Source organism: Sebastes fasciatus, chromosome 9 (assembly GCF_043250625.1).
Source record: "Sebastes fasciatus isolate fSebFas1 chromosome 9, fSebFas1.pri, whole genome shotgun sequence".
Taxonomy (NCBI): Eukaryota; Metazoa; Chordata; class Actinopteri; order Perciformes; family Sebastidae; genus Sebastes; species Sebastes fasciatus.
The window spans coordinates 1,935,076-1,962,316 of NC_133803.1; the positions used below are offsets into that span (position 1 = coordinate 1,935,076).

Below are 27,241 nucleotides of genomic sequence, written 5' to 3' on the forward strand. Positions count from 1 at the left end.
TCTTGTGCTCATTGAGGTAAAAACAGTGGTTAGTTCAGTTGAGACTCAAGTTAAGGACCGAGCCACACGGTTTTCTTACCGTAGTACAGTTTGCTAATTAGGAGAACTTAGCTTTGAATACTCCTGTAAGAAGATACTACAAAGCTGTGGAATAAAGATTTTTGTTTTTATCCTTTTTTACAACGGAGTCCTGTGGAAGTTTTTCCTTCTCAAGTAAATGTACACGAGTAAATCCAAGGTGATCGTTGAGCTTCATCCCCCCATACACAGTCATACTTGGGAACTATTCAGTACAACTTCAATGCTGTTGAAACAATGGCAGCACAGTGTTCAAGGAACATTTCTTTAGAAAAAGCAGAGAATGAATTTCCGTTTCACAGAATCCAGGATCTAAACCACAGACTTTTGTGTAAAAAGTTACAAATTTACAACAGCTACAAAAATGGTGTTCAACCAGAATTGAAATGATCAGAACAGCCTGTTAGTATCAAGTATCAAACCTCAATACGTATTTAAGTACCTTCTGAAATGTGTCCATAGCACATCACTTCTGTTTAAATCAAAATTCTATCCATTTCAGACGGTATTTCACTTTGGTAGTTCCGTTGGAAGTTCCTGTATGGCTGCTTGTGTTTAAACAATATTTAACATTTGAGAGATTTGGCTTCTTCTGTTTAATGAAAAAAAGGGGTTTTGTAGAGAAAAAATGTTTATATTTCTCAAAGTAAGTTATTTAAATAATAAGTCTGTCAAAGTTAACACAATAATGACGCATTAACCCAAATACGTTTTAACGCCACTAATTTCTTTAACTCATTAACACAAATTGAAGGAATCCATCGGTACCAACCATGTCATACTAGCTTGTTGCAAAGGAGGATAAATAACGCTACAAACTTGTGCTACATTTTTGCGAGGAAAAACTGTCATGGGCATCTTCAAAGGTGCCCCTTGACCTCTGACCTCTGACCTCCAGATCAGTGAATGTAAATGGGTTCTATGGGTACCCACGAGTCTCCCCTTTACAGACATGCCCACTTTATGATAATCACATGCAGTTTGGGGCAAGTCATAGTCAAGTCAGCACACTGACACACTGACAGCTGTTGTTGCCTGTTGGGCTGCAGTTTGCCATGTTATGATTTGAGCATATTATTTTATGCTAAATGCAGTACCTGTGAGGGTTTCTGGACAATATCTGTCATTGTTTTGTGTTGTTAATTGATTTACAATAATAAAAATATACATACATTTGCATAAAGCAGCATATTTGTCCACTCCCATGTTGATAGGAATATTAAATACTTGACAAATCTCCCTTTAAGGTGCATTTTGAACAGATAAAAAATTAGCGATTAATATTTCCAATAATCGTGATTAACTATGGACAATCATGCGATTAATCATGATTAAATATTTGAATGGATTGACAGCCCTACTAAATAAACATCCTTTTGGTATCAGTACTGAAACTCATGTATTGTATCAGACACCAAACCCTACTGTTTATAGGCCTTCATTTTTAGCAGCAGAAGTATCCATTTCATTTTGAAAATGCATTTAAGTAAAAGTGTAACTAATCAAAAAGATAAATAGACCAAATTACTCAGGAATTACTGAAATCATTTTTACTTTATCCATTTATACACCACTTCCTCCGTATGTCAGTCCTGAACTGTCGCTAGTTCACAGGGTTGATTATCTGCAGGTGACCAAGACAGCTGTTTTATTTACAGGTAGAGGGAGAAAAAAAGTTCACTCAAATGAAAAATAATGAGGATACATTAAATATGCAATAATTGAAAAAGGGAAAATGATTGATGTTTACAGAGAATAAAATGTCTTAGACATCAGAATAATTGTAAGGGTGTGTGTGTGTGTGTGTGTGTGTGTGTGTGTGTATGTGTGTGTGTGTGTTATGTGTCAGGAGTTGCAATGGTTTTGGTGGCGCTTATGGCAGAAAGGGATGCAGGGATGTTGGATGGAGTTAGGAAATCCAACAGAAATCGGAACAAGACGAGAACTGTCATAGACAATGCCTCTGCCCGAAAGAAAAAAGAGAAGCAAATGAAACAGAGGAGAAGGGGAAGACCGGAGGGGAAAAGACAAAAAAAAAAAAAATGAAAAAGAGAATGAAAAATGAACGAAAACGACAGAGCCGATCTCACCATCAAACAAACACTCGAGCTGGACTTCCTTTTCTGACAGACAGCAATGGAAAGGAGGAGGAAAAAATTAAGGGGTCATCAGGGAACAAGGAACTAATCAAAATAGCAAAAAAGTGAAGCTGCCAGATTGATCCCAGAAAGAGAGAAAAACAAAACAGCTGCACGAGGTTCCTCAACGATGAGACGAAGGGACACTAAGAGGGCCTTAGCAGGAAAAAAAAGAATCAGCTGCAAAAACAATATAGGGAGTTCATTTTTAAAGGAGTACTGAAGGATTTGAATTATTGGTTGTGCAGTTTATGTGTATAATGTTTCGGGGGGTTAGTTATTGTTTTAGTTACTGTACGTAATTGGAATTTGATTTTGGCCCTGATCATGGCACTTCACTGCATGCACTGACCGTCGATCATTAAGACATGATGGTAGCGCCAATCGCTGTGAATCAAAGAAAAACCTGCTGGTAAAAATACAAACATCATTTTAAAAACCTATTGGTCTTTTATGTTCCTTACTTTCACTTTAATCTCACATCCGTATGACCTGTGCTCCGCCTTTAACTGCTAACTCAACATCAAGCGGCTGCTTTATTTTTAAGATCAATCCTTTTCCTTAAGCCAACAAAAGAGCACCAGAGCACGAAGGCAATCCAACTTAAAGAACAGAATATTGCTTTTCCATTTACTCATAATAATAAATATACATGTTACTGGAGATTAGTTAGGGTGACAGACCAAAAGAGAGACAACAGAAGTTAGGAAGAGGAAGTAAGACAGAAGTAGTGATGTCAATAAAACCCTCAGGGGTCAGAGAACTTACCTTCACACCATCCGACTTTTTGTTTAGTAAGGTTTTGCATGCTAAAAGGAAGAGAGACGAGATGGTAAGGACACAGTCTGAGGAGTATCTGCACAAACAGAACAGTGGTTGTGATCACTCAGTCAGCAGGACAAACTGAAGCAAAACATGGTCCAATAAAGGTTCATCAGGCCCAGTGAGGTGTCCACCTGATTTCACACAACTGTTGTATGGGGGACAATCCCACCCAAAAGTATTGTTTCTCCACCATTGGGGATAATCAGGTCAATTAAATGCTTAAAAGGAATTTTGATGATATTGAAATAGCAAACTGAAAATTAAAAGTGAAATTGGAAAATGGAAATAACAGATTCAAAATTTTATTAAAATTCTTTAAAATTAAAATAACTGCATTGGGCTCTTTACCCTTTTTCATTATATGTTTTGTTTAAATACACACTTGCTAACACCAACTCCCACAATTTTGTGTAAGGACATTGTTGATGTTTGTATGGAAGCTCATTTCTGCCAGAAAAAAAAAGAAAAAAAACAAACATGAAAAATTCGACATGATAAAATAAAAATGGTAATTACGGAGTCAAATGTTTGACTTAAGGCCTTTACACACCAGGTGGCGTGACGAATAAACACAAAAATGAAAATACTCGCCTGCGAATATTATATGTCTAGGGCTTTTATTGTGAAGGGTAAGAATGGAAGGAGTGGATCTGGTCTCTGCTGCCTTTTTCAAGGTTGAAAGGAGTAACACAATTTGCCGTCTTGGTCCGGACTACGGAGCCTCCGTGTTGTTTCATAAATATAGGCGCAACTCAACCAGTTCCGCACAACGTGATTGGTTGATGCCTTTAATCACGGTGAGAAAGCTCACCGTGTTTTTTTTTCATTCTGAAAAAAAAAATTACATTGCGTAATATTTGCGTTCTGTGTGAACGTAGCCCACTCAAAATGTATTAAGGTACGAATTAAACTAGGGATGCACCGATACCACTTTGTTTCCGACCGAGTACAAGTACTTACATTTGGGTACTCGCCGATACCGAGAACCGATACGAGTACCGATACGAGTAATTCTCTGTACCAAAAGAGTTAACAGCCAGCTGGAGGGTGTGAGCGTCACACGGTAGGCTGGGGAGTCCCGCATACGAGGCGGTGCGCGGCGACCGGCTCTAGGTCAGATTGGAAAGGCTCGGGGTGAAGGTGCTTCCCGGGGCCGTGGCTAAAGTATCACCTGGGCGGACTGTCCTTAGTGCGCCCCAACCGCGTCGTCAGAGGGTGCAAGCAAAACCCTGTGGCGCAATGAGGTGGGTTTCCGGCCCCGTGGGGTCGGGCGCACAACCGGCCCGTCTCGCCTGCACCGTCTGTGAGGTGGAGCGTGAGCGCGTGTGACAGGACCTGAAAGATGGTGACGAGAGGTTAACGTCACGCTGCCGGAAAGTGGTATCCGTGCCGTTGTATCAAAGCCGTTTTGCGAGTACGAGTACATGACCACAGTATCGGACCCGATACCCGATACTGGTATCGGTATCGGACCCGATACCCGATACCCGATACTGGTATCGGTATCGGACCCGATACCCGATACTGGTATCGGTATCGGTGCATCCCTAAATTAAACGCATGAAAAAAAATGCTGATGGCGTATAAAAGCCTTCTCAGTCAGAACCAGCCACTACTGGAATGGTCTTATAGTCCTATTGAAATAAGAGTGTTAAGTACATAACCTTTAAATATAATCTTAAGAAACGGCTTAAAGCAAACCAAACTTGCAATCATGAGTAATCATACTACCTCATCTCTGGCACTACCGTTACATACCCTCACTGTACATCTGCTACTTTTGTAATGTATTTATGAATTTCAATTGTATTGTATTGTGTTTTTTTTTTGTGTGTATTATGTTGTACTGTAGTGCTTGCTGAATCATTGTATTGATAACATTAAGCCACTAATTTGTAATTACCTGCCCAGGGACTACAGATGAAAATTAGCTCATTAGCTAACTCTGACACTTTTACATTGAGACGGAAATTGAAATGTTTATTATTGTGTACTGTCCCTGGCAAATTAAAAACAAAAATAATAATAATTCAAATTATGTGTCAAGTCAAAATTTTGACAATCTAATATTTTTACATAGTATCTTATAATCTTGATTTACCACGAGTACTTTTTTTTCATGCATAAATTCATCTATTCTTCTTTTACTGGCGGAAATTAGCCTCCATAGATTTGCCACACAACTTTGAACTGTGCTGATTTTTAAACATCACAACAGTAAGAATGAAACTTTGGGGATTTAAAGGCACTATTGCTCTAGTTCCATTTTCAGTTTCTTATAATGGAAGTAAAATCTTTGTCCGCTGCAATTTTGAATTACATTGTTTATTTTACTTTCCAACTTTACTTTTAATTTGACCCTTCCCACTTACTTTGTCTTTTGAATATAAATTTGACCATATTTCTTCCTGGTTGTAGAGCAACACACAAAGTTAATCATTGTTATATTTTAATGTTCTTTTTGGGTAGAATCATCCTACATACTATCAGAACATTTTTGGGAGCATTTAAACAATTATAACAGAATAAAAAATCAAATCAAATAAATGTAATTTGAAAAAGAAAAAAAAGTAGTCTCTTTTCCCCCCAAAACAATAATATAAATTTCAGCCCAGTGTCATAAAGTACACGACATAAGCAGTACTACTAATGCGTGATAAATGCGTGTTTGATCTGTAGACAATCCTCCTCCCTCCTGAAGGTCTCCAGGGAACAAATTTGAATGGATGAATGAATGAACTAATGAATGAATTAAATGAGTGGAGAAGATACTTTCTGAACCGCTGAGGTGCTTCTGTCCTAAACAACCTGTTGTTTGCGATACAGAGAACAATTCTATCATATCATGTGCATGCAGCTGATGTCTGACCAGTTATAACCTGACTTACATAGAAATGACACCAACACACCCAATTGGATAAAAATGTCCATATGCATGCACACACACAAACGTAGATTCAAAATAAACAAACATTATTGTATAAACATTAGGGGTGGAACAGTTCACTAAATTGACGGTTCGGTTCATATCATGGTTTTGGGGTCATGGTTTTTGGTTTCGGTTTGGTACATTAATGTTACAGCGAGGAGGTCATGTTCTGATTTCAACATGCTTTTCATTTATTTGGCAAAAATAAGTTAACAAATGTTTGCCTTAACAAAAATATGGCTTACATAAGGAACATAAACATTTCTTCATTGTCAAATCTTAACTGAAAGAATAGGTCCTCTACAGTCATTAGTACAAACAAAAAAGGCATGGTCAAAATGCACGCTCTTTGACCTTATGCTTTAATTCTGTATTGTTTATGATGGAGTGAGGTCGTATATGCAGCGATAAACACTCTTATAGCATTAGATACTACTTTGGCACGGTGTGAATCTGCAGTGGGAGGCTGTCTGAACGCTCTGGGGGGGAACGGACTCTCCGTCCAGTCTGCTTTTGTTTCGTTCCGCTAATCGACACATTCGGGTGATGCCGTCGTAATTAAATGTTTCAAGTGTCCACATATAAACCCGACTTCAGTTGAACAGTGTCGGCGTACAGTTTGACACAAATCGTTGTCAGTTTAGCTCGACTATCATGAGCTACTGGGTGCTACAGCGCTGCTAACATTCCTGGTGCGCTGCCAAAACTCTCCGGGTAAAACTCACGCTCCTGAGTTTCTGTTTCGCGTGTGCGAGTAGTAGACATAAACAGCTGTTTGGGTAACGGCGAACTGAAAGGATGTCGCGGACCGAACCGAACGTCCTGAACCGAACGGTTCGGGGCAAATTCACGAACCGCTCCACCCCTAATAAACATTCATATTTGTGTTAGTCATGTTCCAGTGATCCTCCCTTACCTTCCATTTATAAAGTAGGGAGGAGGGCAATGAAGAAGGCAAGAAAACAGTGATCTATTTAATATGTGCATCTTAACATTATTAAACAAAACTGAGAACTGAAGATGACAACTGCAGGCACAAACAGCAGTCAGGTTCTTACTGAGTGTTAAATGTCATTCTTTAAATCATTTTCACAGAGGTGGTGGGGTCATGCGATGACGGTGGCTCAGAAACATGCAGCATCCACGTCAAAGTCTTTATCTTCGAAGGTGCCGAGGAGTGCATTCCCAACAGTTACCAAACTGAACAGAACCTTTTAAGTTCAGGACATCATCTCTGCAAATTCAAAACCACATTCTTCACTTTCACACTGTATTTAACTCAGTAAGTGGAGAAATGTAACAACTGTAATCAAGATAAATCCATTATTAACAACTCATCAGCATAGCATCCACTTGGCGACTAAATGCTAATTTCTGAAAGAACCACATTTAAGCAAGCAGCTCGCCCTGTTACGTGACTGACATTCACCTATAAAGGGTTCAGTATGCTTCATACAAAGTTGTCTGTACGACGGCTAAAAGCCTGCCCTCATAGAGAGGGACGGCGCGCTGATGATGAATAAAAAAAACACACAAGGATAATGGAGCACATTATCAGCCAATGGGAAGCGGCCGTGCTTGTCGGATTTAAAAACGGCAATAAGCATTAGCTTAGCATTAGCACAAAACTGTTCAAGGCAACTTCAAGTGTGGAACCTGCACAAAAAATCTTGGTAACACTATAATAACCATCATTTATAAATGGTTAATCAATATTTTATTAAAATTTGGTTAATAATTATTTAACTGTTAACAAGCCATGAAATTAAAATGAATAACGTTTACTAATTATTAATAATGCTAAAAAAAAAATATTTTAACAGTTTATTGTTGAACACATTAAAACATTTTATATACTTTATTATAAGTAGAGCTGGGCGATATGGCCTAAAAATAATATTGCAATATTTTTAGGCAATATCGCGATGCACAATATTTATCGCAATATTTTCAAATATCCTCTGGGCACTTCATAAATGCTTGATTTAACCCTTTGATGCATACAATCACACCAATATGATGATTCTTGTAGTCCCTGCAGTATATGTCTGCATTAAAACCTTCTTGTTTATATTCATTAGTGGTTTCTGTTGGAACTATTTTAATCACAAGTTACATTTAACAAAACAGTATCCACCAGTATTCACTTTAACCAACTAGTTATCTGGCAATACATGCTTTATATATTTTGATAAATACATAACACACACACACAGTGTAATAAGTGTAAAGTTACTGTTATGTTTACCAGTAAGCTGTTAGAACATTGCTGATAATACAAATTATTATTTTGCCAGCAGTGTAGAAAGACTCACCAATCGCGAGGTGTAGCCTGTGGCCAAAACTATGCAGTCTGGTCCACTTCTTCAGGCTCACAGCTTTAGTTCTGTTAGCTGGACGTTCAGATCGGTAGTTGTGGAGAAGTGGGTCACCTCTGTTAGCTGGTTGGCAAACTTTTCTCTCACTGAAATGTAGAACTCCGGTAGAGCTTTCTACGCAAAAAAATTGCGACCAGGCAGTTCATATTTTGGATCAAGTGTCTTAATGAGTCTTTTGAATTCGGGCTTTTCAACTACGCTTACCGGCGTTGCGATGTAGTTGTTAACAGCGGCCGTGATTTCTTTGCATTTTGCACTTTTTTTGTCATATGGGATTGCCTTGGAAAGCGAGGAAGCCAGAGTCATTTGCTTCTGGGCTGGTTCTGGTTGCTTTGATCTTGTTCTCGTCTTCCGCTTTCTCCGGACTCCGGGCTTTCTCTCTCCGCTAACTAGGCAGCGCTGATCAAATATGAATCAATATTCTGTTACTGTAATGTCTATTTCTCTCCTCAGATGTTCTCAGAATCATCTTGTAGTGCACGGTTTAGCTGTAAAATGAGAAAGTGACGCCACTGCCATTGCCAAATCTGGTGAAGGAACGCCACGTTCTGGTCACATGACCGGAGCACAGCCAATAGGAACGCTCTTTCTCTGAAAATGACCTGTGATTGGTCAAAGTCTCCCGTCACAGGCTAGATGTTCTAAAGCCTGAAAACAGAGCCATGAGGAGGAGCAGAAGTCTAGTTATCTCTCAGAACACTTGAATTACAATATGCTGGAAGGTTATTATGGAATTTTTGCCCAATGATGCCAAAAATATACTGCCTACTGCAGCTTTAACAAATACTTAATATAGTATATAAAGTGTTATAATGTGTACAACAATAAACTGTTGATAAATACTTATTAATTAATACTAATGTAATCAGAATGTAATTGTCTCAGCTATGATACAATATATAATTGATAAACTAATCATTTCATATTACACAAACTACTGATAAAATAACAGAAATTATAGCATTACTAAAAATGACTAAAGATTATTAATTATAATTTTATTGTTTGTTAACAGTAAAATAACTATTAACTAAGTTTAATGAACTAGCAATTGATGTGATAGCTGATTATTTATAAATGATGGTTATTATACTGTAAAGTGTTACCAGATCTCAAGTCTTTTAACTACCCCACAAATAGGAACCGACAGCATTAAGGAATTAGTTACATTCAAACCCATTCCAAACATGTGATCTATATGATACAGTGCCCGCAGGTGGTGAGATACACATAGGTGAGACATCCCACAGAACATAGGAGCCCTGCAAAGAGGAATGATGTAACATCATACTTTAATGAAATTAAACTTCATATTTCATCTGTGTTTACTTTTTTATAGGCAAAGAAGTAATAATGTCAATTTTCTCAGAAAAAAAGAAGCGTTTCAGAAATGTATTTCCATGAAAGACGACTTATCAGTTAGATGGTGTTATATAGCCTCTTAAATATTTCCAAATCCTTTCTTTGTGTTTTTTCATATTGTATTTCATTGCTGGTTCTCTATTATCATTTCATCTTAGCTTTGATGTTTTTAAGACTCTTACAATGAATACACTGATTATAACACATGTAAAGTGTTTGTGAAAGTATGCCACGCTGAAGATAAATCCCCCGAACTCATCAGAGGAGAAAAAGGTGACAAAGATGTGAACCTGTAAGAAGTTTTTTTAAATATTAGCTTTAATGTGGATTTACTGTCGACTTTAGCATGAGGTTATAAGGGGAAACTCACCTTAGAATCAGGGCCGTCAGAGTTAACGCCATAATAACGCGTTAACGCAAATTCGTTTTAACGCCATTCATTTTTTTTAACGCATAAGGCAACATGTGATTTTTAGGTTGTAATGGGCTTTAAAGCTAGCTAGCCATGTCATACTAGCTTCTCGTGAAGGAGGATAAATAACGCTCCAATCTTACACAAAATTTTGGCGAGGAAAAACTGGCATGGCCATTTTCAAAGGGGTCCCTTGACCTCTGACCTCCAGATATGTGAATGTAAATGGGTTCTATGGGTACCCACGAGTCTCTCCTTTACAGACATGCCCACTTTATGATAATCACATGCCTTTTTGGACACACACTGACAGCTGTTGTTGCCTGTTGGGCTGCAGTTTGCCATGTTATGATTGGAACATATTGTTTTATGCTAAATGCAGTACCTGTGAGGGTTTCTGGACAATATCTGTCATTGTTTTGTGTTAATTGATTTCCAATAATAAATATATACATAAGTTTGCATAAAGCAGCATATTTGCTCACTCTCATGTTGATAAGAGGATTAAATACTTGACAAATCTCCCTTTAAGGTACATTTTGAAGAGATAAAAATGGGATTAATTTGCGATTAACTATGGATAATCTTGTGATTAATCGCGATTAAATATATGAATCGATTGGTAGCCCTAATATGAATGGTTGTCATGTATATATTTTTACAACTTTTTGCATTTCATTTCTTTCATACTTATCTTATGGAAGGTCCACAGGCCGAAAATAAAGTTTGTTTTTTATACCACAAGTATTGCCAGAGTTTTGACCTCTTCGGATTGTCGATTTCAGAAAGTGACAAAGAAACATTGGACGCAGCCTCCATGAATGAAACATTGGTAAGGTCTGAGTGGAGGTGGTTCCAGATGCTGTCTGATGATCCTACAGACACTTTGTTTGAAGCATACTGACACCTTTAGGTTCTTTGTGGTTTCGTCTGTTCACACAAACACAACGGAGCAGGCAGGAGAGAGGAGACAAAGAAAAATAGATAACAAAGGACACTGTGCATTCTGTTTATACAGCTTCCCATGCAGGTTGGCATACTGTACTGTGCTGTACGCTCACACACATGCTCGGCTGGCTGTTAGTGCCTGAGCCATGCGGAGGGAAGGTTGCAGCGAGCAAGGGCAGGCATCGACTGGGCATCACAGGAGGTCAAACCAGAAGTTGGCTGGCAGGACTATTTCTATTTGTTATATAAAAGGTTCAAATGTTTCTGCTGCAAAGGAGAAGATATGCAGCCTGCACAAGTTGCGTTAATGCAGAGATGTGTAAACAGAGCCTTGCTAGGTGGCAGCTGTGGTAGTTGGAGGGATGTCAGAGGGTCATGCTGGGTGTCAGTTAAATGGCTGTTGCGTTCAACACAGGAAATTAAATAGCCAATCCTGGAGAGGAGCTCTGTTCACTGGAGCATCAACACACGCAGCAGTACTGGAAGGTCAAGAGCTGAGCTGAGCTTGTGGTGTCCATTTACATGTTTGTTTGTGTGTGTGTGTATGTGTGTGTGTGTGTGTGTGTGTGTGTGTGTGTGTGTGTAAGATGCCCCAGTGCAATGACGACCATTCAAAAGTGGTTCATCAGTGTGCAGGCAGCAGGCAGCAGGTGGAGGGGTTCAAGCAGCCCAGGCCACATGCCAACAGCCTGAGCACAGAGTTGGCAGTGGCCGACTCCAGCATCCCCTGAAGCACACATACCTTCCTGTGCCATTGCGGCTGTGCTGGTGGTAGCGGCAGGGCTGGTATGCTGCCGTCCCACTATTGGACAGAGAGGGATTCAATGTGGAGGAACAGGTGGGACGAGAGCCTCGCTAAAGACCGACAGCCTTTTTACTTTCTGCATTTCTTAAAGTTTGATAAACTTCAGAGTATTAGACAAGAATGACAAAACATGGGTTTCCAGAAAGTGTTTGGATCAAGCGGGCATACTGAAGACAAGTTAGATACCTAACTCCCTTTTATTAGGATGAAGTGAAACAGCAGATGGGAAATCTTCTCAGCACCACAATACCTGCGCCCCGAAATGATTAATCTCATTTCCGTGGACATTCATTTGATGAACATCCCTGCAGTTGTGTATAAAGCCATTTAGAGGTCTGGCTCGTCTGCTGTCTTCAGTCTAGATCAATCTTGACCGGTAGGAAGTAGTTGGCTGTAATCCACAGGAGCTACTTTGCTTACATGACAGCATATAAACACAGCGGCAATAGCATTAATGCATTAGCTTGCTAAGCCGTCGTCTAGCCCACAAACTGGGCGTTCAGTTAAAAGTGCACTGTGTTTCGGTGATCAAAACTGCAGACAGAGCTGACGAGCAAATATGAAGAAGAATAAAAATGTGTCAACTAGATTCATGCTCTAAAAAAGAAGTAGAGTAGAAGAACAACAGCGATATGTATCAGTTGGCATCAATGACTGATGATCAGATCAGGAAAAAGTGATTACCTATAAGGCGTATACTATCATTATTATTAGATATAATGACAAAGCAGACTTGTTTCCTGTCACAAAACAGCTCAGTTTCACTAAATCCAGGTGCTTCTTTGCACGGCTTCATTCAAATATGTATCATCAACAGCACTGGGCCCGTTTAAAGTCTGTGGGCCAAATCAGACTGTTGATGTGTGATTAGCATCAATTCCAAAGCTCACCTGAAAAGTTCCTGGACACCAGCATTGTTGTGAGGATAGCTCCCTAGAGAGACACAAAAAGAGAAGGATTTGAGTTGCCGGGCACACACGACATGAGAATCAAGCCCATTTTGGGCCCGGTTCCCTCCTCCCGACGATCGTCAGCAAAGACCCGGTTTTTTGATGTTTCTAAATATGATCTTTCCAGATATTCCTCTGGTGTGAGGTATGTTAAGAGTGTTTTTTTCCCCCGATCTGTTCAGAAGATCCTGGCCACACTGATTTCAAATCATATATAAACTGGGGAAAAAAAGTTCAGAAACTTGTGTTTGGTGGATTATTTCTCTGTTGTTACAATGCTAATGGTCATTGTATTTTACATGGTTGGAAAGCCTGTTTATTTACCTTCACAATGATGTCCAACTTGTAAGGATCATGTATTTGTGGGATGAGCAGCACAGCTGATTATGTGGGTAGCGCCCAAGAAAGATTTGCCAAAATGCTCTGCCAATGGTAAACAGTGTATTCTCCTGTTGGTGTTGACTCTTGTTTTGAGTTGTTTAGTGGATTGGATGATTGAACTCTATCAGTAACAAGGAACAAACAAGACATATTGTCTATTTTACACTTTATTCATTTAATACACCATCAGGAGCCTCAGTAGCGGTGGAAGATCCATACGCAGCCACAACAGCCTGGCACCTCCTCCTCATGCTGGTCACCAACCTGGTCACACGTTGCTGTGGGATGGCGTTCCATTCCTCAACCAGGATTGGTTGCAGGTCAGCCAGTGTGGTTGTGTTGGTCACTCTGACACGTACAGCACGCCCAAGCTGATCCTACAAGTGTTGAATTGGGTTGAGGTGTGGACTCTTGGCAGGCCGTTCCATTCTCTCTACTCCCACATTGTGGAGGTAGTCTGTGATAACCCTGGCTCTGTGGGGGCGAGCGTTGTCATCTTGGAGGATGAAGTTAGGTCCCAGATTGTGGAGATATGGGATCGCCACTGGCTGCAGAATCTCATCCCGATATCTCACTGCATTGAGATGGCCTTCAATGATGACAAGCCTTGTTTTACCAGTGAGGGAGATGCCCCCCCCACACCATGACACAGCCCCCACCAAAAGCTGTTACTCCATCGGTGCAACAATCAGCATAGCGTTCTCCACGTCGTCTCCATACTTTGACCCTGCAGTCCAACTTTGGCAGACAGAACCTGGACTCATCACTGAACATGACATTCCCCCACATGTTCAGATTCCATTGTCTGTGTTGTCGACACCAGCGCAAACGGGCCTGACAGTGAAGGGCAGTCATTGCAGGCTTTCTGGTAGCCTTATAAGAATACACAGCATTTTGGAACATTTTTCTTGGACACTACCCACATAATCAGCTGTGCTGCTCATCCCACAAATGCATGATCCTTACAAGTTGGACATCATTGTGAAGGTAAATAAACAGGCTTTCCAACGATGTAAAATACAATGACAATTAGCATTGTAATAACAGAGAAATAATACACCAAACACAAGTTTCCAAACTATTTTTTCCCAGTTTATTAAACATGTTCAATATTCATGATGGGATATCCTGTTGTGTGTGGGGAACCGAGAACAGCCGATGATGCAGTCACGTGGGAAAGAACGACAGCCAATTGACCAAGCTGACCGAAGAAGGAAAGACAACCACCGCCGTCATGGCGGCTGCGGCTAACGCATGAGCTAATGCTAAATGTGAAGCATAAAGTAGCGGTGGGATGGAGCTCAGAAATGGAGGAGCAACCTGTTCATTTGTTTTATGTGTTTATTTAACGTGTCTACATGACTTCATCCATTCTTCGTGAATTTTCAGTACAAAGTCATCCGCCATGTTTGTTTTCACTAAAGTCACGTTTGATCATGACATATTTTGCGAGATTTCATTTTTATTTTAGTCGGTACTCTTGTTGTTCATCAATGAATCTATTAGTGTGTGCTGTGTTGTCTCCACACACTATAGGAACAAAACTGTTCAATTTAACACCTCAACATGTATGTGTGGGATATCTCATATTTTCGTGTGTGTATGTGTGTGTGTGTGTGTGTGTGTGTTTGTGTGTGTGTGTGTGTCCGTGTAAGTGTGCGTGTGTCCACACTCACTTTAAGTTTCCTCCTGGCGTTGAACTTGCGCAGACACTCAACAGTCTCTTGGCGGTGCATCATGGAGGCCACAGTGGAGCGTTGCTGTGTGTAGAGGAGAGGAAACAACATTAGAGATAAATGTTGTTTCAATGTAACACCATGTCACTCTTGTATCCACCTTATTCCTAGACCCCATGATGCCTTGCGTGAATAATGTCCGTAACTTCCGGTGCGTCGTGTCACTGAATCGTCTTCCATGGTAACGCTACGCTAATCGTCTCTCCTAGAGCGATTATATCAATAAATCTAGTAAAACATGTGTGAACACCATCTACTACAGCTCAGACAGGATAGTGTGATCATAGCTCTGCCTTCTACTCGAGGGCGGCTGTGGCTCAGAGGGTAGAGCAGGTTGTCCACCAATCGGAAGGTCGGTGGTTCGATCCCCGGCTGCTCCGGGTCACATGTCGATGTGTCCTTGAGCAAGACACTTAACCCCAAATTGCTCCCGGAGGCATAGCCATCGGTGTGTGAATAAGTATTTAGATTAAATCCTGATGGGCAAAGTTGGCACCTTAGTAGCCTCTGCCATCAGTGTATGAATGAATGTGTGTGTGAATGGGTGAATACTGACATGTAGTGTAAAGCGCTTTGAGTGGTCGGAAGACTAGAAAAGCGCTATATAAGTCCAAGTCCATTTACCATTTACCATTACCATTTACTATGGAGGGATGGAGGACGACCTGAAGAAGTGGCCTCAGATAACCTACACTAACATATTTAGCTACTTTAATGACTCCGTTGCTACAGACGGTGAAGACATGAACAATCTGAAAAGCTCTGAGGTAGATTAGTACTTCCACAGTAACAAGGTTCAGTCTTTTTCTACACAGATAACCGTATTTAAACTATTTTAGTCTAATGCTGCCCTGCACTCCGTGCCAAAACTGCCTTACATTTTAAACTGTACAGAAAATAGTGAAAGTAACTGTTTGTCATTAAACCAACGCTACAATGCTGAGTCCTCCCTACACATGAACATCATAGCTGATGTTCTCCTGGCTCTGCTGTCAGTCCTTTAAGGACCCGACGTCTCTTCTCTGCTGCTCTTTATAACCCAACTAACGTACACTAACTATATTCTGTTCACTAACGATGTTCCGTACAGATGACATTTTTCCGTCGATCGCTGAATAAATACTTCCAGATCGTGCATAACATTTATATGTGTGTCATCCTCAGTTCCCCCTCTTTCATTCCCGACCGAGCCAGAGACCTCCACCATTTGTTCCTGAGAGGTTTCAGTCATTTTGTGACTTGCACACCGTGCGCCCACAGCGGCTTGAGAGGGGAGATGACTAGAGCAACGAAAATTTACATTTCAAATGAATTCATGCTTCTCACAGTACTGTAGTCTGTATGAAATGATTATTATGCTATCACACATTGTTAAATATATGAATCTTTGTTGAATAAATGCTTTAAAATGGGCATTTTTAACATCAGTGGTCAACACAGACGCCGTTTGCATGTAATTCTGCGCCCAATATTGATGTTGCAGCAGTGTTATTTAATAAAACATAAATAAAGTTAACGTTTATTACATCAAATTAATATTTTGACATTTTAAATTTTCATTAATCGCCGTTAAAATCATGTTATGCGCTCTGTATAGAACATGGTTAAGCTTAATGGTCTTCCTAAACAGGCAGAGGCATTACTTTTCACCACTTTTCTCAAAAAACTCTTGGTCCAAAAGACATCACTCAAAGTGTCGCAAAGGGTCTCCAACACGTCGCCAGTAGCTCCCGACCAGTAGCTCGAAAACAATAGCTCTAGCAAACTTAGAAAAACGTTGACAATGTCCAGACTGAGTGGACACAGCCTGGCCATAGAAACAGGCAGAACAGACTACCCAGGCAGGCCAGGCTGTGTATATCCTGAGTTCATCCATCTCCCCAATCCTCAGAAAATACCATACTTATGTGGGGGAAAAAATCAATGTGCAATATTAGCTGCAAAATATGTTGATTGTTGCCACACAATAACGGTACGTGTCCACAGGCTCCGTGCTTTCCACGCTCCCCATTCATTGTCTATGCAAGAAGCCGCGCAATGCATTCCGGTAGCGTGGCGTCGCGATTCGAGGGACTAGGCGTCACGACGCCCGCTCCTTATTTGCATGAAGTTGAGGTCCTGGCTGCTTTATGCAAATCACGGGCGTCCGACGCGACTCGCCGCCTCTCGAAACTCCCGATAATCTTTTAAACTAAACGTTGTCGAGCCAAAATAAAGACAGATTCAGCAACTGCATGGGTTATTTCTCGCCTCAAATGTTTTCAGAAACACATTTCAGTGAACTATTTACGTGAAATAAGAGAAGAAAGTTTCCAAACGAGCCTCCATACTGGTTCCGGTTTGAAAGCTGGGAGCAGCAGCCAACAGCGGGAAAACGTTCGTCCAATCAGGAGCCGAGTGCCTTGTTTCTAGGGACAGCCCACCAAGCGTCCAATGTTGGGAAGCGTCGCGTCCCCTCGCGATAAAAAACGCCCCTGTGGACACGTACCATAAGAGGTGCTACAAGCTCTGAACATGTTTCTGATTGACTAAATCTGTAAACAAAATTATATTTTAAATGTATTTGGTATATTGTGATTGTGATTATTTCTTGTGAAATATATTTCATTAATATGTAATTTAGCTTTGGCAGTAATGTAACCTGAACATTCATGCTAATAAAGCTTATTTGAATTTGAATTTAAAAAATGCGCTATAATTTGTTGGAAGATGGCACAAACATCTACTCCAGTATTTCACATGCTGGAAACGATTTGTTTTAAAGAGGACGAGTGTGACTTACGCAGACCCAGGGATGCTTGATGGCCTGGTCGGCAGTGATCCTTTTGGCGGGGTTAATCGTTAACATCTGATTGATCAGATTCTTGGCCTCGGGGGTCACTGTGTCCCACTCTGGAGAGGGAAACTGAAAGAGGGACATAAAAGAGGAAGAAGTGTTAAGAATATATATCACTGTTCTCGAACTTTCATTGAACATTTTATCATGGAACAATTGGCTTAGCAGACACGCATATGCACACATATTGTTTATATACACTATTGTTCTTGTTTCAGTCACTAGTTCATATTTTTTCCTTTCGCATTAATTAGAGATTCAACATTTGGATTAAATTCGAGATTTAAAACACTGTCTTCTCAGCATAATCAAGAAATATTTAAAGGGGATATATCATGCTCATTTCCAGGTTCAAACTTGTATTTTGGGGTTCTATTAGAATAGTGGTTCCCAACAATTTTCCTTGAAGCCCCCCTTGTATCGAAGAACCGACATCATCCTCCAAAAAAAATACTTACCCTCAAACAAAATCCTCAATTTGAACAAAGTGACTCAATGTATTAAATGAGTTAATCTTTTTTATTAAATCACCTTCCTTTAATGAATATAGCTCGTCAGTTTCATCATCATAAATAAAGTGATAACATCTTGACGGATTCGCCAAGCGAATGGTAAATGGACTCGCATTTATACAGCGCTTTCCTAGTCTTCCAACCACTCAAAGCTCTTTACACTACATGTCAGCATTCACCCATTCACACACACATTCATACACTGATGGCAGAGGCTGCCATGCAAGGTGCCAACTTTGCCCATCAGGATCTAATCTAAATACTCATTCACACACCGATGGCTATGCCTTCAGGAGCAATTTGGGGTTAAGTGTCTTGCTCAAGGACACATCGACACGTGACCCGGAGCACCGACCTTCCGGTAGGTGGACGACCTGCTCTACCCTCTGAGCCACAGCCGCCAAATGAAGATGATCTTTTTTTTGTAACGACATAATTAATTTACTATAATAGTGTTACAGCTGAAATAGATTTTTTGTTTTAGTGGTTAAATAAATGTAATTTATGGTGCTGTTGGATTGCTACTAGACCGCCCCGTTAATACAGCTGCTGGCCTCCTTTTGACCGCAGTGAAAATGTTGTTTTTGAAAGGCTAAATGCCAACAAATATGGATTGAAGTAGAATATTTTGTTCGATTTTGCTATTAAGTGGGGAAAAAAGATATCTTTTTAAATATTTTTAATGTATATACAATATGCAAATCCAATTTTGACAACCTCAGAACAGATAAATTCTGGCGCACCCCCGTGACCTTTGGCGCCTCTTTAAGGGGGGCCCGGTCCCCAAGTGGGAAACCACTGTACTAGAACATGTTTACATGCTTTAAAAGGACAGTGTGATGGATTTGGCAGCATCTAGTGGTGTGGATGTAGATTGCAACCAACTGAGTACCCTTCCACTTGCTCCTCCCATTCCAAAGCTACGGTAACGCGAGCCGCCAAGTGCAAAATCGTGAAAACTTAGTTTCAGGTGATTATACACTAATGAAAAAAAAATAATGAATATTCAGGGTAACTGCAGGTTTCAACAAGTCTGATTTAAGACCATTATGAATGCAATTTAAAACCTACTTCACGTCCATACTGGCAAGAAAGTACTAAGGAGATGAAAGAAAATTGGAACCCAAGAATTACTTGCAAAGTAAATTTATTTATTCACTGAAACACTTTCCTTCCAGCAGTTTACCCAGTCTTTGTCCAGGTTTTCACAGTTTTGAAAAAGTTGTCCATTTTAAAGTTAAATGCATCAATCTGGTGCACTTTGAAAGCAAAATTAAGAGACTCTATCTTGTGCTCTTGTACATGATTTTGTGCTGTAGCAGTGGAGGACTGTAGGCTACTCAAGTACTGTACTTAAGTACAATTTTGAGGTACTTTACTTGAGTATTTCTATTTTACTTAACTTTATAGCCCACTTCTACTCCACTACATCTCAGAGGGAAATGTTGTACTTTTTACTTCAGTTATTTATTTATTTGACAATATTAGATACTATGTGCAGATTCAGATACTTAATACTATACAAAAATCAACTAATAAACTGTGTATTATTAAGTAGTATATCTTTATTAAGCATATAAATTAGTTAAAATGAGCACCTTTATCAGCTGCAACATTGAAGTGATGAACACATTAATGCATCAATAATTATAATACAATAATATACCATAATATATATTATTGTGAAATGGGGCATTCTGCATAATGAGTAGGATACTTTTACTTTTGATACTTTAAGTATATATTTGATGCTAATACTCTTGTAATTCAGTAACATTTTAAATGTAGGACATTTACTTCTAGCAGAGTATTTTTACACTGTGGTATTACTTTTACTTAAGTAAAAGATCTGAGAACATCTTCCGTCACTGTGCTTTAGCAAACAATTTAATCATGAACGCGTTGGTTGTCACACCCACAATGCATCATGGTAAACGGCCAGTGTATCAAGACGGGTGGGTTGGGGACATCTCCACAGACCCATGACACACTGAGGATGGTCCGCTCCGGTTAAGAGTTGCGACCGGAGCAGGGGACCGCCTGACGGCATAGCGAGCGCTCAATCAACAGCCCCGTGGAGCCGCGAGCTACTTTCACCCCCGGCCATTTATTAACGCCAACTGGCGATATGAAACTATATTAAAACATCAAACGAGAGGGAAAAGGAGTTTTGTTTACTTTAGTGATGTTTTTTGCTGCGGTGGCGAAAACGTTACCAGTTGAGACACTGTCAAACCTGCTGTGCAGCGATCCAGCCCAAAACAAAAACAGATGGCTGGTTTTCTTTGGCAGTTTTCATGGTTCACTGTGCTCATTATGTTACAGCGGTGTATTGCCGCAATTGCAGTTACAAATAACAGAAATCCATCAAGTGCAATGCATATTAGAAAATAGCTTTTTCCATGGAAGACACCTGTCAGAGTTTTGTCGAGAGCTGGAGACAGAGCGAAATTTGACGGAGCAACTTCCGTGTCAGTCACGTTTTTCAATTCAATTCGATTTATTTTTATATAGCGTCAAATCACAACAGAAGAGAGACCCAACATGATAGAGTTCCAATTGTCAATGAGGCCCACATGGTTTGCTGGAAACCACCTCGACAGCCAGCTGTGGAATGACTTCATGCGGCTATACATGTCGTCACTGGTATGAATAACAATCTTATTGTATTTACGCTTATCCTTAGCCAGCAGTTTCAAATATGATTCAATGTCGCCCACTCTGGCCCCAGGGACGCAGTTAACTATGGTAGCTCTGGCCCCAGGGACGCAGTTAACTATGGTAGATCTGGCCCCAGGGATGCAGTTAACTATGGCAGCTCTGGCTCCAGGGATGCAGTTAACTATGGCAGCTCTGGCTCCAGGGATGCAGTTAACTATGGCAGCTCTGGCTCCAGGGATGCAGTTAACTATGGTAGCTCTGGCTCCAGGGATGCAGTTAACTATGGCAGCTCTGGCTCCAGGGATGCAGTTAACTATGGTAGATCTGGCTCCAGGAATGCAGTTAACTATGGTAGCTCTGGCTCCAGGGATGCAGTTAACTATGGTAGCTCTGGCTCCAGGGATGCAGTTAACTATGGTAGCTCTGGCTCCAGGGATGCAGTTAACTATGGTAGCTCTGGCTCCAGGGATGTAGTTAACTATGGCAGCTCTGGCTCCAGGGATGTAGTTAACTATGGTAGCTCTGGCTCCAGGGATGTAGTTAACTATGGCAGCTCTGGCTCCAGGGATACAGTTAACTATGGTAGCTCTGGCTCCAGGGATGCAGTTAACTATGGTAGCTCTGGCTCCAGGGATGCAGTTAATTATGGTAGCTCTGACTCCAGGGATACAGTTAACTATGGTAGCTCTGGCCCCCGGGATGTAGTTAACTATGGTAGCTCTGGCTCCAGGGACGCAGTTAACTATGGTAGCTCTGGCTCCAGGGACGCAGTTAACTATGGTAGCTCTGGCTCCAGGGACGCAGTTAACTATGGTAAGTAAGTAAGTAAGTAAGACTTTATTTATATAGCACATTTCATACAGGAGTTGCAGTTCAAAGTGCTTTACATAAAATAAATAAAAAACAAGCAGCAAGAGCAGTGCATGGAGTCAACAAAATCATGATAAAAATAATAAAACATTTTAGAACAGTAGAAATAGTAAAATATAAATAGTGCAGGATAAAATTCGTAGTGCAAGTTACAGAGAAAATGCTCTGGTAAAAAGATAGGTTTTAAGATGTCTTTTGAAAATGTCTAGCGTGTTTGCTTCCCTAATATTTATGGGTAGTGCGTTCCATAATTTTGGGGCATAGTTGACAAAGACCGCATCACCAATCTTCTTACGACTGCTTCTGGTGACCTCTAATAGACCTGCATCTGATGATCGCAGTGTTCTCGCTGGTGTGTAGTTTGTAAGGGAGTTAGCAATGTAGCTAGGTCCTTGTCCATTTAGTGCTTTGTATGTGAGGAGGAGGACCTTGAAGTCAATTCTGAAAGTAACAGGAAGCCAGTGTAAAGTAGCTAGGACAGGACTGATGTGTTCTCTTCTCTTAGTTTTTGTTAATAATCTAGCTGCAGAGTTTTGAATGAGCTGGAGTCTTCCAGTGGTTTTCTTGGGAAGACCAGTGAAGAGTGCATTACAGTAGTCCAACCGGCTGGATATGAAAGCATGAATTAGCTTCTCAGCATCATTTTGGTTTATGAATGATCGTACCTTCGCTATGTTCCTGAGGTGAATGAAAGCTGTTCTGGTCACTTTGTTAATGTGGGAGTTGAAATTCAAATCTGCGTCCAGGATGACACCGAGACTTGTCACCTCAGGTTTAAGCCAGGGGGTTAAACCTCCGAGATTCTTGGTTAGCATCTCTCTTTTTGATTTGGGGCCGATAAGTAGAACTTCTGTTTTGTCCTCATTTAATTTGAGAAAATTATTGTTCATCCATTTGTTTATTGCCAACAAGCAGTTTGTAATGGAATTTATGGCTGTCGCATCATTAGGTTCAGCGGATATATACAATTGTGTGTCATCCGCGTAGCTATGGAAATCAATATTATGTTCTCTGATGATGTCACCGAGTGGTAACATATAAAGAGAAAAGAGTGATGGACCTAAGCAGCTCCCTTGTGCAACCCCGTAGCAATTTTCATGTTTCTTAGACATATGGTCTCCTAGGCTAACATAAAACTTCCTTCCTCTGATATATGTTTTGATCCAGTTCAGTACACTATCAGTGAGCCCAATAAGCTTTTCAAGTCTATTGATTAGGATGCCGTGATCAATGGTATCAAATGCCGCAATAAGATCTAACAGGATAAGGATAGATACTTTATTTGCATCAGAGTTAAGTCTGAGGTCGCTAATTATTTTGGTGAGAGCAGTTTCAGTACTGTGATATTTTCTGAAACCTGACTGAGAGACTTCCAAGATGTTATTTTCTTCAAGAAAGGAATTTAATTGGACTAATACTGTCTTTTCCAATACTTTACTAATAAAAGGAAGATTTGATATCGGTCTGTAGTTTGCTAGTATACTGTTATCCACTTTGGGTTTCTTTAATAAGGGCTTTACAACAGCTGTTTTAAAAGCATCTGGAAAAACACCAGTTCTAAGGGATGTGTTTATAATGTGTAGGACCGGACCTGAGACACTATCAAACACTCGCTTAAAGAATGTTGTGGGTATAGGATCAATATCTGAGGTTGTAGAGTTACATTCACTGACGGTTTTGGAAAGTTCACCTAGTGTGATACATGTAAAAGTGCTCAAGGTTACATTGCGGTATCTACTGATGTCAGTTTCACCTCCACTAGTAGTGATACTAGCTCTGATTGAAGTTATTTTGTTCTTGAAGAATAGGGAAAGCTCTTCACACTTAGCTGCTGAGGATAGCGGGGGGACAGGAACAGTGTTTAGCAGCTGGTCAATGGTGGAAAAAAGAACTCTGGAATTTCCGGCGTGTTCTGTAATAATGCTGGAAAAATAATCTTTCCTTGCTAGACGGATGGTTTTGTTATAGGTAGATAGTGCATCTTTATAGATGTCGTGGTGGATAGTGATCTTTGTTTTTCTCCATTTTCTCTCTGCTGCGTGGCATTTTCTTTTATTTTCACTAACATTTTTATTTCTCAGCCATGGGGAGGTTCTGCTTGTAAACTTCTTTTTGGTTTTCAGTGGAGCAACAGAGTTTAACACAGATGATAGTGCATCATTGAGGTTCTCTACCATTTCATTCAGACAGCATTCATGACTAGTTGGCTCATATAGAGCAATCTGCTCTGCAAATTTTGTTGTAGCGTCATCATCTAGATGTCTTCTTTGGACTAAGAATTCTGTTGTGGTTTCTGTTAAGGTGATTTCCACATCAAAAAGTATACAGTGATGGTCAGAGAGGGGTAGATCAGTTATTGAGATATTATTGATGTTTAGTCCAGTTGTTATTACTAGGTCTAGTGTGTTTCCGTGCCGGTGTGTTGGATCTGTAATGTGTTGAGTCAGATCGAAACTGTCGAGGAGATTTAAAAGCTCAATAGTTCTTGGGTCTGCTTTTTTATTTACGTGGATATTTAGGTCTCCGTTTAGAACTACTTTGTCATATCCGGTGACACATAGTGATAATAGTTCAGAGAATTCTTGTATGAATATTGGCGAGTGCTTAGGTGGCCGGTATATAATAACAAGCAGTATTGATTCAGTTTTGAGCTCTATAGCAAGATATTCAAATGATGTAAATTCACCTAGCTTGGCGATTTTGAACAACAGTTTAGATGAGAAAATAGCTGCGACTCCTCCACCTCTTTTTGATTTCCTAGAAACTTGGTGGAAGCTGTAATCAGGCGGACACGCTTCTATCAGTGTTGCTGTTGCCGTGTCATCGTTTAGCCAAGTTTCTGTTAGACAGATGCAATCTAAGTTGTTTTCTTTGACCAGATCGTTAACTAGAAAGGTTTTGTTATTTAGAGATCTGACATTAAGAAGGGCCAGTTTTATCTGTGGGGTATTAATAGATAAAACAGGAGGAGATATATTTGTAACATGGATAGTTTTCAGACTTCTAGGACGAGTTTCAGGTTTATAACCACGCATTTTACCATGCCATTTGCTGTTTATGATGACCGGTAGGTAGCTCTGGCTCCAGGGACGCAGTTAACTATGGTAGCTCTGGCTCCAGGGACGCAGCTAACTATGGTAGCTCTGGCTCCAGGGATACAGTTAACTATGGTAGCTCTGGCTCCAGGGATACAGCTAACTATGGTAGCTCTGGCTCCAGGGATACAGTTAACTATGGTAGCTCTGGCCCAAGGGATGCAGTTAACTATGGTAGCTCTGGCTCCAGGGACGCAGCTAACTATGGTAGCTCTGGCTCCAGGGATACAGTTAACTATGGTAGCTCTGGCTCCAGGGATACAGTTAACTATGGTAGCTCTGGCTCCAGGGATACAGCTAACTATGGTAGCTCTGGCTCCAGGGATACAGTTAACTATGGTAGCTCTGGCCCAAGGGATGCAGTTAACTATGGTAGCTCTGGCTCCAGGGACGCAGCTAACTATGGTAGCTCTGGCTCCAGGGATACAGTTAACTATGGTAGCTCTGGCTCCAGGGATACAGTTAACTATGGTAGCTCTGGCTCCAGGGATACAGTTAACTATGGTAGCTCTGGCCCAAGGGATGCAGTTAACTATGGTAGCTCTGGTCCCCGGGATGCAGTTAACTATGGCAGCTGGCTTCGCTAACTTCACGTTTCTCAGACTAGAGCTGCCGATAACCAGAGTTGGTTTCTTAGCGGGTGTGTCGCTGAGTGGGGAGAATCTGTTAGAAGCGTGGAGTGGTTTTTGGTGAACCGTGGGCTTCAGCTTACGACTATGCTTCCTTCAGGCAGTCACCCAGCCTCCCGGCTGCTCGGAGGTTGCCGGGGGACGGCTAGCAGGAGCTACGCTTGGTCGGCCCGCACCGGCTAGGGGCTGGCTAACTACAGTAGCTAATGATAAAGTGCGGAACCGGGCTTCTAACTCACTAACCCTTGCCTCCAATGCAGCAAGTTCACTACACTTAATACATGTACCATTATCACTAAAGGAGGCAGAGGAATAACTAAACATGAGACACACAGAGCAGGAAAGAGCAGGAGAAGGAGAGAGAGAAGCCATCGCTAGCTGCTAAACTACTGTTAAGCTACTGCTAAGCTACTGCTAAGCTACTGCTAAGCTACTGCTAAACTACTGCTAAGCTACTGCTATGCTACAGTACGATAGCCCAGCTAGCGTTAGCAGAGCTGAATTTGTGGGATTATCGAGAAGTCTCTAAAAGGAGCGAGTTATGAATGCTTAAGTAGAACTAGTGTAATTATAAATGTAGCAGGTAATTAGCCGCGGTAATGAAGAGTATAACTATATTGCCCTGGATGTGCTGGAGCAGCTACAGAACACTAGCAGTACAAAGAAAGACAGGCAACCGGAAATGAGGCAATACTCTTACCGCAAGCACGTCAGCACGTCAGAGTTCATCACGTGATGCCACTGGGCTCAAAAATACTTTTTCCCATAGACTTACATTGGGAAAGCGATGTCTGTAACTGAACGGATAATTTTTTTTGAGGTGAATCAACTCCCAAGTATGAACGACTACACAGCCCATATTTAAAAAATTAAGTTTTCAAAGTTGTAAAACGCACTAATAGCTGAATTCAGAGTTATTTCCCTTCCTCCATTCATGTGAGTGAGACCCAGACCGAGGCTGGAGCGCAAGCCGTGACGACGGCGTGACGTTGGGACCCCGTGACCAAGTCATGTGACCGAGCGGACGCTACTGCGCATGTCCCATCCATAGTCCATCTGCCCAAGATCCGGGTACTTTTCCAGACGGAAGTTGAGCCATTTAGGCTTCATGCGCCACTGAGCAACTTTTCATAGAAATGAAACCCGCCTCCAACGCTGTATCCAGTTCTCGTGAAAAGGGTGTGCTCTGATAAATTCTATCCGGGGAGCACAGCTATATCCTTTTGGTTCTGTGTTATAGTTTTGTTTCGGCGTGCTAAAAAAACTAAACATTTAAAAGCAAGATAAGGCATTTCTTTTATTAAATGAAAGTAACATTAATGAATTTTCAAGACCTGCCAAAATTGTATTTAAGACATTTCATGACATTTTAAGACTTTTTATGGTCTTAAATTCAGGTTATTGGATTTTAGACTTTTTAAGACCCTGCGGGAACCCTGACCTCTTATATTCCATTTCTGCTAATAGATCCCCCAAAATGTTACACACTGGTCCTTTAATGTTCAAAATTAGTGCCTGTCCGTTTAAGTGCCTGTCTCTTTAAGACCCCCTCCTGAAAAAGCCCAGTCTAATGAGCCTTGACATAGGAAAGGTAGACAGATCTGAATAGCTTGTTGCATCACATGTTTTCTGATCTAGACAGCCCACAAAAACTGACTGGGTTGTCGTTTGTTGGTTGAAAAAGTGAATCTTTTTA

General features: G+C 40.7%; 1 protein-coding gene and 1 pseudogene across 28 annotated transcripts in view; both read right to left on the reverse strand.

The window, feature by feature from the left end:
* camk2g2 (calcium/calmodulin-dependent protein kinase (CaM kinase) II gamma 2) overlaps positions 1–27,241 on the reverse strand; it is a 169,519-nt gene that overhangs the window by 31,381 nt on the left and 110,897 nt on the right. For 10 of the 28 annotated variants that reach the window (XR_012595114.1, XR_012595113.1, XM_074645294.1 and 7 more), the window contains exons 10-15: positions 17,725–17,847; positions 14,883–14,966; positions 12,766–12,808; positions 11,813–11,872; positions 2,985–3,025; positions 2,169–2,201 (exon numbers count right to left, since the gene is read on the reverse strand). Coding sequence is in view for 26 of the 28 variants with exons in the window: in XM_074645294.1 (XP_074501395.1) it covers positions 2,169–2,201; positions 2,985–3,025; positions 11,813–11,872; positions 12,766–12,808; positions 14,883–14,966; positions 17,725–17,847 (384 nt within the window). In the remaining 2 variants the exon portion in view is untranslated. The remainder of the gene's footprint in view (positions 1–2,168; positions 2,202–2,984; positions 3,026–11,812; positions 11,873–12,765; positions 12,809–14,882; positions 14,967–17,724; positions 17,848–27,241) is intronic. The other 18 variants (XM_074645318.1, XM_074645296.1, XM_074645310.1 and 15 more) reach the window with 3 other exon arrangements.
* On the reverse strand, positions 20,807–25,917 carry LOC141773538 (uncharacterized; annotated as a pseudogene).